The sequence below is a fragment of the Dendropsophus ebraccatus genome, chromosome 12 (assembly GCF_027789765.1).
Source record: "Dendropsophus ebraccatus isolate aDenEbr1 chromosome 12, aDenEbr1.pat, whole genome shotgun sequence".
In the NCBI taxonomy this organism is placed as follows: domain Eukaryota; kingdom Metazoa; phylum Chordata; class Amphibia; order Anura; family Hylidae; genus Dendropsophus; species Dendropsophus ebraccatus.
The window spans coordinates 16,928,443-16,939,592 of NC_091465.1; the positions used below are offsets into that span (position 1 = coordinate 16,928,443).

Here is an 11,150-nt window from a genome sequence, read left to right on the forward strand (position 1 = left end):
TATTACACGGAGCGATTTTTAACGATTAGCGTCTAACGATAAACGATCACAAACAAGATTGTTTATCGTTAACCTGAAATCGTTCACCATATTACACAGAACGACAGTGGTTAGTTACAATTGTTACTACGATCGTTATTGCGATAGTTACTATGATCGTTTATTCCATCTGATCCCAGCAAAACAATGGACAATGTGCAATACACTGAACGATTAGTGAACAAATGCGGAACTTGAGCGAACCAATGTGGAATTACAGCGAACGATTAACGATAATTTTAGGTTCAGATCTAAATCAATGATCAAGGACAGACGGACGATTTTTTTGAACGTTGCCTGCAATTACACAGAATGATTATCGTTTAAATTCAAACGATATAACGATTTTTTACACGTCCCGTGTAATAGGGCCCTTAGACCAGGATGTGATTAGGAACTGAGGCCAGGAACAGCGTGCCCAAGCGCTGGAACTAAGGAGGTAAGTGGAAGTCATTGCTTTCATCATCCCCGCCCATAGTAAAAAACGCCTCCCGCCCAGAGTCCCCTTTAGGTGCAGTATGTGTATGTGAATCTGTCCAAAGGTCTGCAGTGGTTCTCAAATTCTAAATGTGAATAGGTGCTTACTCACTTCCGCTTCAAATATTTCTGCAGTTATCTCCGCCATATCGGCAGAACAATAGAAATGCTAGCAATGTCTGATCCGTATAAGGAGACAGAATGGAGATGTAAACAGGGTGAAAGAATTTTTCATCTGAGAGCAAGCAGAGGTCTTGAAAATAAGGATGTGAAGCTCAACACAAACCTATAGAACATGTAATGAAATAAAAATCTGTTTTCTAAGCTGTGCAGTAAATTTAGTTGGATCATAACAGATTATTTTTTTCTCTTTTCATGTTGACAGGCTCATCGCCACTCCGATCATACCCTCTCCTCTCAGTCATCAGCCGCCAGCCTGGTGTCCTCAGCCACCTTGTCCCCTCTACGTCCTCCTCACCCATTCAGGTTCTATCCCCCACACATCTCTCCCCGCCATGTGCACGCTCCGAGACGCCAGCCAGCGAAGCCCCTCAAAGTAGCGAATCAGAACTTGAACAGACAGCTCCTCGGGTGAAGAAACCTCGTCGCAGCAGAACGATATTCACAGAGATCCAGCTCATGGGACTGGAAAAGAAATTCCAGAAGCAGAAGTATTTGTCCACTCCGGACCGGTGAGTACACGTGTAAAGCCCATAGGGTCCATTACTGTCACATCCTACTATTTGTAATGGCTTCTGCAATTTCTGCAACTGAAAATCAGTTCTATTTATCTGAATGAGAACATTGCAGATGGATAGGACAGATGTAGACATTTCGGCATCAATTCTGCCATATGTGAATACACCCTAACACTTATTCCTTCCATACTTGTTATTATCTATTCTCCTCCCCCCAGTTCTGAGCTGCTGCTTTCTGCTGATGACACAAAAATCTGTTTGATTTTGTCCCTGGCCAGGTGAATCTGCAACTTTAGTAGCTTCTTTGTAATACTTGCGGGGCAAAGTTGCAGATAGGACTTGTTTACATCTCAGAAGGGAGGGGGGAGGCGGGGGAGACAGAGAGAAATGCTCACACACAGTTTTTGTGTCTTCAGCAGAAAGCAGCAGCTCAGAACTGGGGGAGGGAAACCGAATAGATAATAACAAGTATGGAAAGAATTATTAGTCTAACCATGAGAAGCAACATATGAAAAGTTATGTTTAAGCGGAATACCCCTTTAAGATCTCTTTGTAAAATCATGTGGTAGCTGGGTAAATCCCTCTGCAGGGAGGAGCTGGCCCATGGTCTGCACACCAAAGAGCCCATAGGTCATAGATTGGTCATATATTATGATAATATAACATTAAATGATCACACCCTGCAGAAGATCAAAGGCTTCTCCTCCCTGATATGTGGCTGTGCAGCTCTAGAAGCATTAATGCACTTGAAAAGCAGGACAGTCTCCTTCCCGAGCAGCAGGCATCCTGGGACAATAAGTGATTCTATTCACTTTCATTTCTTTGGTCTGTCCGCATTCTCTGCCAACCTTACTCCACTCCAGCTGTTTGTGGCTTAAACGGTTCCCCAGCTGCACGGTGATGTCAGCCCACAACACAGCCAAATCCCATATACAGCTCTGGCATCCGAGTTGGCACAAGCGCTCAGTATGGAAGATCAATCGCTCTGCCTGTTACCCACATGCCCAAGATCAGAAGCCTTTGCACAAATAGTGAAGAACCGCTGTAGACTGAGAAGTTCATTACGGCCAATTTCAAGCTCCCGAACAGTGAAATGTCAGATGAGATCCAACAAATATATTATCACACATTTACACTGGCTCCCAGCTTGGGAAAATGGTTTTATTTTTTTTTTTTGCACTTTGTGCTCAAAGTAAAGCTACTATACATTGCTACATAACAAAACTATACAGTGCACATATATAGTTCTGCCATATACTGGGTACAGCAATCAAATGCCGAACGTTCGGGTTCGGATGGACTCCAGGTTCGCTCATCTCTAGATAGTTCTATGAGCTCATACAATAGTGCCATAGAGTTTGTTATGAAGACCCCCTCTATAGTCTTGCCTGCACAATCTGGAAGTTAGTGATATATGGAAATGATTTGCTGTATACAAAGTCACCTCTTCTGCCTTTGATGCTCAATGATCTTTTTATTTTCAGGCTAGACCTGGCCCAGTCCTTGGGTTTAACACAGCTACAAGTTAAGACGTGGTATCAGAATCGAAGAATGAAGTGGAAAAAAATTGTAAGTCTAGTCTATGGGAATAACTGCAGCTGCCTCCTATTTCATGAGTTATTATTGGAGGCCACCAATAAATGTGTAACCAAACATATCATATATAATAAATTATAATTATAATAATATAAATTATGTTTCTCTAAGGGCCCTATTACACGGGACGATTATAGTGCCAAAAATCGTTCGCTGCAATTCCACATTCATCCGCTCAAGTTCCGCATTTGTTCACTAATCGTTCAGTGTAATTGCACATTGTTCATTGTTTTGTTCAGCACAATGTGCATTTACACTGAACGATTAGTGAACAAATGCGGAACTTGAGCGAATGAATGTTTAATTACAGCGAATGATTAGCGATAATTTTAGGTTCAGATCTAAATCAACAATCAACGACATACAAACAATTTTCTGATCGTTGCCTGCAATTACACAGAACGATTATTTAAATTTGAACAATATAACGATCTTTCGCACGATAATCATCCCGTGTAATAGGGCCCTAAGTGTCATATGCGGTTGGGTGGGTGGGGGACTGTTCTGACCACTGGGATGTCAGCAAGATCTCCAAAGTGGGGCTTCTAGTCATTATTATGATTGGGGTGGTGAGATAGTTATTGTCTGCATAAGATAATGTAGCCAGTAACAATGCTCAACTACCTTTAGCAGCTCCCATAGAGAATGAATGGATAAATAGCGCGCATGCACTCACTGCGCTAGGAGCCCCGTTCTGGCAATCTACCCCGTGGTGAGACCCTCTGTGATCTGACATTTATCTGTTATTTTAACTTGGAATGCTCATTTAAAATCTGAGACCCATTGGTTTCTATCGATGTACACATACAAACTGTCAGATATGACTGGCTGAGGTGGCGATGCCTTTAAGGTAATATAGCACAAGGAAAGTAGATGCGGAAACATGGTTACTGGAATGCATTAGTTTTAATTCATAAACATTTCTTTGATGCATTCATAGAATTAAGAATTATATAGCAAAAAAATTGATCGGGAAGATATAAGTTGGTTGTCCGGTCCATATAATCAAGTCCATTTTACCGTATCTATTAGCACTCCTCAATCATTGGTCCCTGTAATGCTGGGAGCAATAGGAATGGTGGAATAGCAGAAAGTGCTACTATACTATTAGCGTACGTGCACACTACAGAATGGCGTCAGATAACATGTCGAGCATTCCGCAGCTCTCCACGCGTCTCCACCCGTGTCATAGACTCTATTCTATGCACGGGTGGATTCCGTCGTCCGTCCAAAGAATGAACCTGTTCATTCTTTGGATGGAGTGCGAAATTGTGACGGGTTTTCTGTCGCCGTTCCGTAGTGTGCACGTACCCTAAGCCTGAGGTCTCCTCCAATTGAACTTCATAAATGAAAACCATCAGATCAGCTACTACTCTCAACACAGTCTAAGTAGACAACAGCAAGCAACCGGTTTCATTTATAGAACGTGAACAATCCTCATTTACTTTCCCACAGGTCCTCAAGGGTGGACAGGAGGCACCCACCAAGCCTAAAGGACGTCCAAAGAAAAATTCTATCCCAACTTCAGAGGAAATCGAAGCAGAGGAGAAGTTGAATAGACTGGCCCAAGAGGCTCAGCTTCAATCAGAAAATGCTGAGGAAGAGCAGGAAAAGGCCCTAGGAGAAGATGAAGAGGGACAAACGCTGGAAACAAACGAACAAGAAGAGGGTGAACAACTGGAATCAGGGACCTCTCCTGCCTCGTCCACATCACAGCTAAACATCTGCACAAATGACAGAGGCTCCTCCAGCTAAAGACAAACAGACACTATGTGTGCATTAAGAAAGTGCGCCAAGCTGCGCCCACAATCTCTGGGGGTTACCCGGTGCATGCCCTGGATCCGTCCTATGTGCAGACCTCGACCCTTAAAGGAATCTTCCCTCCCTTTTATCTAGAAAGGAAAAGGTTAAAGCCACATGGAGGAGGGAAGAGAATGGAAGAACTCCGTGACTAATGGGGTCTGTACAGACAAGACTGGGAATTTTTGCTGTGTTTGGAAAACAATTGGACAGTGTATATATAGTGTTCTTTATTTTTGTGCCAGAAACTGCAGTGGAAAGGGTGAAAAAAGCCAAAGCAAAAGGGAAAGAAGCTGTTTCCCAGTGTAACTTACTTGAGAATGCTTTCACATTAAGTGCCTTTTTGCATGTTAAATCTTGTAAGACAATCTTTATGTGTTAATTCACGACCGTAGTCATTTAATCTCTTCTCTGTTCACCACCGGGGGTTAAATTCCATAAAATGGGAATAAGAGGCTACGGTCAGTGAGTGCAGAGAGCAGACGTCCTCTTGGCGGTGGACAGTATTCAGATCTCAGCACCAGACGGAGTCACGGCGGGTCACGAATCGACTGAGGCTCTGTGCTTATTTATCCAGGTTACATTGTATCATATCTGGAGAACTTAGGAGGATTGAGAGAACATCTATATAAAGTATACAATGTACTCGACCAGTCATCTGAAATGTATGGCTTTCCAGCTGTTGTGAAACTATGGGCCCTATTCCACCGGACGATTATTGTTCAGATTATCGTTAAATCCTTCGAATCTAAACGATAATCGTTCGGTTGAAAAGCAGCTAACGATTAACGACCGAACGAGAAATCGTTGATCGCTTTATAAGGGCCCTATTCCACCGGACGATTATTGTTCAGATTATCGTTAAATCCTTCGAATCTAAACGATAATCGTTCGGTTGAAAAGCAGCTAACGATTAACGACCGAACGAGAAATCGTTGATCGCTTTATAAGGGCCCTATTCCACCGGACGATTATCGTTCAGATTATCGTTAAATCCTTCGAATCTAAACGATAATCGTTCGGTTGAAATGCAGTTAACGATTAACGACCGAACGAGAAATTGTTGTTCGCTTTATAAGACCTGGATCTATTTTTATCGTTGCTCGTTCGCAAATCGTTCGCATTGAATAAGACGTCGTTCGGTCGTTCGCAATAGATACGAACGCAATAGCGAATAAATAGCGAAGAAAAACGATCGCAATTACGATCATAAGTAACGATTATGGTTCCATGGAAATGAGTGAACATTTTCAGGTCTTTCGCAATAGCGGTCGTTTGAGATCATTAATCGTTAACGATTATGCAAACGATAATCGTCCGGTGGAATAGGGCCCTATGACTCCCAGCATACCCACACACCTGTCTGGGCAGGCTGGAGTTGTAGTTTCGCAACAGCTGAAGTAGTTGACGACCACTGTATTCGATGCTCTAAATATGATTTAAGTGATCAAAGCCTCAATGTAAACTATGCAATAGGAAATGTTCCCATATAAAGTAGCAGCCAATGGGTAGCCTCCCCGCAGGTTAATAAAAAGCAATAATCCAAAGGTAAAGAACTCCCTGGGCTGAGGGAAGATAATGTAATCTCATTCTAACCTAGGGGTAGGGAACCTTGGCTCTCCAGCTGTGGCAATACTACAACTCCCATCATGCCTGGACAGCCAATGCTAAAGCCAAGGTTCCCTACCCCTGGTCTAACCAGATGTCATGTACAGAACATAAATCTCTAGTCAGATATTATCTCATGTACATAAAGTTCAATCTTCATATCATAAAAAAGTTGTGCTTTTTATTCCTCAACGTATTGAAGTTCTTTTCTGTCGGTGAATGGATATGAGTATAGAAATTTTGTGCATGTATTTTGTACTTCTCACAGCAGAGTATTTGTTGCACTGTATCCAGTCTAGACAATCCTCAGCTTGGACTCAAGGCTTTAACAAACCCTCAGGACAGAATTTAAGTTTACACAGGGTTGCCTTGACTGGACACAAATGGAACAAACCCTCATTTATAAAAACTGTTCAGGATGGGTTGTCCGTCGCTGAATATGAGCAAGAGTGTTTTCATTCACTGACAGCTAACAAAGGCCAAAGAAAGTCATTACACAGTGATTAAATGGTGAACACACTTTCAACAAGCTGTTAAAGCTCCAGTGATATATCTCCTAAAAGTGCTGGATGCACAGCTTACCCTGCTCAGTACTGCTCTATAATGTATAGTGTCACAGTTGTGGTTTTTTTTTATTTTTTTTTTTATAGAAATCAATAGTACAGACGATTTTAAGAAACTTTGTAATTGGATGTATTAGGCAAATATGCCATTATCTGCATTCCCCCCTCCCCCTCCTTTCTCCCATTCACTGCTCATATCAGGAAATCTCGACTTTTTTACATCAGTCATGCCCTGTTTAACCTATGGAGAGGGGAGGAGGGAGATCAGTCACCAGCAGAGAACAAAGGATTACACAGTGGGAGCTGTGAGAAAGCCAGTATTTAGAGGTCAGAGAGGTCAGTGCTGACTTCAAAGGAGATAGCCCAGTGATGTAGCTGTAAATTATCACTTTGTTGTCTTGTTTTGGTGTCTCATCTCCCTTCACCCCTCCCCTCTCCATAGAAAACCATGAAGACAGGGGGGAGAGCTTCAAACTGCTTTTTCATGATAAAAATGCATTTTTCGGCTAATAAACCCAAAAGTTTCTTAAAATCACCTTTACTAATGATTTCTGCAAAAAAAATAAAAAATAAAAAATTAAACGACAGTGACACTTTAATTCTACTGCTTCTGAGGAGATGCTATAGAAATATAGGGGAGCAGGATTCCCTTCTCAGGGTTTTCAGGGTATGGAGACATCATAGCAGCTAGTCTACACCCACCTATTCAGAGTACAGAGGGAGAAAACATGCTGTATAAGTATATAACGGCAAGAAATAGTGCTAGTCCTCGTGTACACATACAATATGGCTCTTCATGAAAAGTCTGTTGAAAAGTTGGTGACCATTTAAGCTTCATGTACAGACGTAGAAATGTAGCGGCCCTATTCATATAAACAAGAGCTAAACTGAGAATAACATGATATCCCCCATTACTTCCATCTCAGGAATTTTGGCTGATTCTCCTCTATTTGCCTTTGTCTGATTCCGTCCATGTCACACAGTGCTAGTGTCTTCCAGGAGTCACAGATTTATCTGCCCCATCTCACGCGGCTGATCCTGCTAATATAACAGGAAGCATCTTTATGACATTGTTCATTTTCTATGACATGTAGGAATCCTCACCATTTCTGCTTGCTGTTAGAGAATAGGAACATTGTTAGCATCAAGAGACTAAAGAGCTCATACAGCTACAGAGCTTGCTGCAAGAAAAAGCTCAGACACATTGTAATGAGATGCACACATAGAGAACTTCTCAGCTTAAAGGGGTAGTTCACAACATTTTTTTTTTTTTTCAAATCAACTGGTGCCAGAAAGTGCTGGAGATTTGTAATTTACTTCTCTTAAAAAATCTCAATTCTTCCAACACTTCTCAGCTGCTGTATGTACTGCAGGAAGTGGTGTGTTCTTTCTAGTCTGGAGAGCAGAAAAGGTTTTCGATGGGGGTCCTGCTCTGGACAGAGGTGGCAGCAGAGAGCACTGTGTCACACTGGAAAGAATGCATCACTTCCTGCAGGACATACAGCAGCTGATAAGTACTGGACGACTTGAGATTTTAATTTAATAGATTTAATTTTAATAGAAGTTAATTACAATAGAAGTTAATTACAAATCTCTGGAACTTTCTGACACCAGTTGATTTGAAAGAAAACAATTTTGGTGAACAACCCCTTTAAGCTGCAGGAGCACCTGTTAACAAAATGGTGTTTTATGTTCAGAAATTTGGGTTTAAATAATGTCATAATAAATCTTTACAGCAGTCAGCTCAGGTTTTCCGATAAAGGCCCAGTTCACACTTAGCAAAAACTGCGAAATTCTGCGGCAGACGTCTCCACAGTGAAATCCCGCCTTGTTCAGTGTCCTGCAGTGAGTAAATGAGAGGGCACGCATCGGCTCCCGTCGATCTCCGCTCAAAGAAATGACATGTCAATTCTTTAAGCGGAGAGGGGAGGAAGCAGATGCGCGCCCTTCCATTCACTCACTGCAGGAAACTGAGCATGGCGGGATTCCGCGGCAAATTCCACCGTTTTTGCTCAGCGTGAACGGGGCCAAAGAGTTACAAATCTCTACACAGACATAAGAATTGCACAATGTAATTCTACCTGTCTATAATATAAAATGATGACTTGTTTTCCATCTATGGTTGATATCTGCTGGAGGGCCAATCCATGGCCGTCAAATGGCAGACACTGTCATAATCATACATTTCAGGCCACAATGATCTCACTGGGATCGCTGCAAACAAAGTGCCAGCTCCTTGGCTGTGAGTAATGTCAAACTCCCAAAAATGTCATCTCCTTATCCGAATTATACAGAGAATTTAAATTTTCCTCTCATTCTTGATAACTTGCCGTATAGAAAAAAACATTTTAGGGATGTTCACACAACATCATTTTGCGGCCGTATTTTTGGACGGGCACCATTTTGAGGCCAAATGAGGCCACTGGTGTATTTTGGCCTCAATATAAAAGCCGTCCAAAACTAAGGCCACAAAACTACATTGTGTGCACATAGCCTAGTGATGACTCTCACTGGAGCGCGTCTGATGGCGGAGTCTTCTGACAGTGGATCCTGGTAACACTATTGTGAATGGAGCTGTGTATAGCTCACTGTACATGTTACAGTTCTGTAACTCCTGTGTAACACTGATTTGGAATAAGATTTATAATAAAGTATCTATTTTTAAAGAAAATCTAGAAGTGAAATATAAAAAAAAAATAGTTTTGTGTTTTTTTTTCCGCTTAGTGAATGAGTTACATCTTTTATTATACTCCAGAGCTGCACTCACTATTCTGCTGATGAGGTCACTATGAACATACATTACATTACTTATCCTATACGGATCCTGAGTTACATTCTGTATTATACTCCAGAGCTGCACTCACTATTCTGCTGATGAGGTCACTGTGTACATACATTACATTACTTATCCTGTACTGATCCTGAGTTACATCCTGTGTTATACTCCAGAGCTGCACTCACTATTCTGCTGATGAGGTCACTGTGTACATACATTACAACTTATCCTGTACGGATCCTGAGTTACATCCTGTATTATACTCCAGAGCTGCACTCACTATTCTGCTGGTGGGGTCACTGTGTACACACTGTACATTAAATGACTTATCCTATACCGATACTCAAAATTATTATGTATTGTGCTTAAGAGTAAAAAACGAAAAGATTTAGGGTACGTTCACACTTACCGGATCCGCAGCTGATTTAATTTAAATAACAGAACACAGCATCAAATCTGCACCATCAAATCTGCTGCGGAACCTGTAGGTGTTAATGCACCCTTAGGGTAGCTTATTAGAAGCTGACTTTCTGCTGCGGATCCGCACTGTAAAATCTGACGTGGATCCGCAGCAGATTTGATGGTGCAGATTTGATGCTGTGTTCATTTATTTAGTCAAATCTGCTGCGAATCTGCTGCAGATCCGCAGCAGAAAATCAGCTGCGATACGGTACGTATGAAGCTACCCTAAGGTATTCAGATTCAGAAAACATTTTTCCCGTATGAACAGAAAAAGTGATAAATCCAGTTGTTGTGGGCCCTACTACTAGGAGAGTGTTCTCTATTTCTCCTTAGTACACAACTGCAGTAAGGAAAAGAGTGAATGAAGTGGTGGCCCTATCCTCTGCTATCAGTCAGACCCATGAACACTGAATGAGGCTATGTTCACATAATGTAATATTTAAGTAAAGAACGGACGCTGATTACTGCAGGGACAGCATTGAAGTCAATGCAATGCCGCCTGCTGTGTTCACACAGCGTTATGTTAACGCCCATTCTTTAGAACGGGCATTAAAATATTGTACCTGCCTATTACTTCTGGATGCGCTTCAGTGAACAACGTCCGGAAATAATAGCTGCTAACACAATGTAATGTGCGGCGGTCGCCGATTACATTGAAGTGAAAGGTTAATTGATTTGCGGGCAACAATTGCAACAATAGCCGTGATTAATACGAAAATATACATTACGTTATATATATATATATATATATATATATATATATATATATACATATAGTATACACTCCGGCCGGGATCCCTAGCGGCACCGTAGAAAACTGACATGTCAGCTTTCTGCAGAGGATATTCAGTGAATAACGGTCGCAAAAAACCCTGACAGTGCACACTATGGAGCGAGCCGCGCCGGCCACACGCTCCATAGTGTGCAGTGGGGAGTTCTAAGCGGTGCTAAAGATCATCCGGCAGGTACTGCAGTAAAGATCTTTTCTGAGGCCGGCCGTTCCGCGACCCGGCTGGGTCACAGAACGGCCGGTCTCATACGTAGTCTGAACATAGCCTAAAAACGTACTGGAAATGTTCCACGTAGGATGGATGAATGGAATACGTCAATAAGCGGATGGTTTTTAGAATA

The 11,150-nt window shown here is 41.9% G+C and overlaps 1 protein-coding gene across 1 annotated transcript in view; it reads left to right on the forward strand.

Annotated features, from left to right (window-relative positions):
• BARX2 (BARX homeobox 2) overlaps positions 1–7,600 on the forward strand; it is a 42,250-nt gene extending 34,650 nt beyond the window's left edge. Inside the window, exons 2-4 of the mRNA XM_069947079.1 lie at positions 902–1,208; positions 2,699–2,783; positions 4,266–7,600. Of these exons, the coding sequence (XP_069803180.1) occupies positions 902–1,208; positions 2,699–2,783; positions 4,266–4,565 (692 nt within the window). The 3' untranslated portion in view covers positions 4,566–7,600. The remainder of the gene's footprint in view (positions 1–901; positions 1,209–2,698; positions 2,784–4,265) is intronic.
• Positions 7,601–11,150: the final 3,550 nt, after the last annotated feature.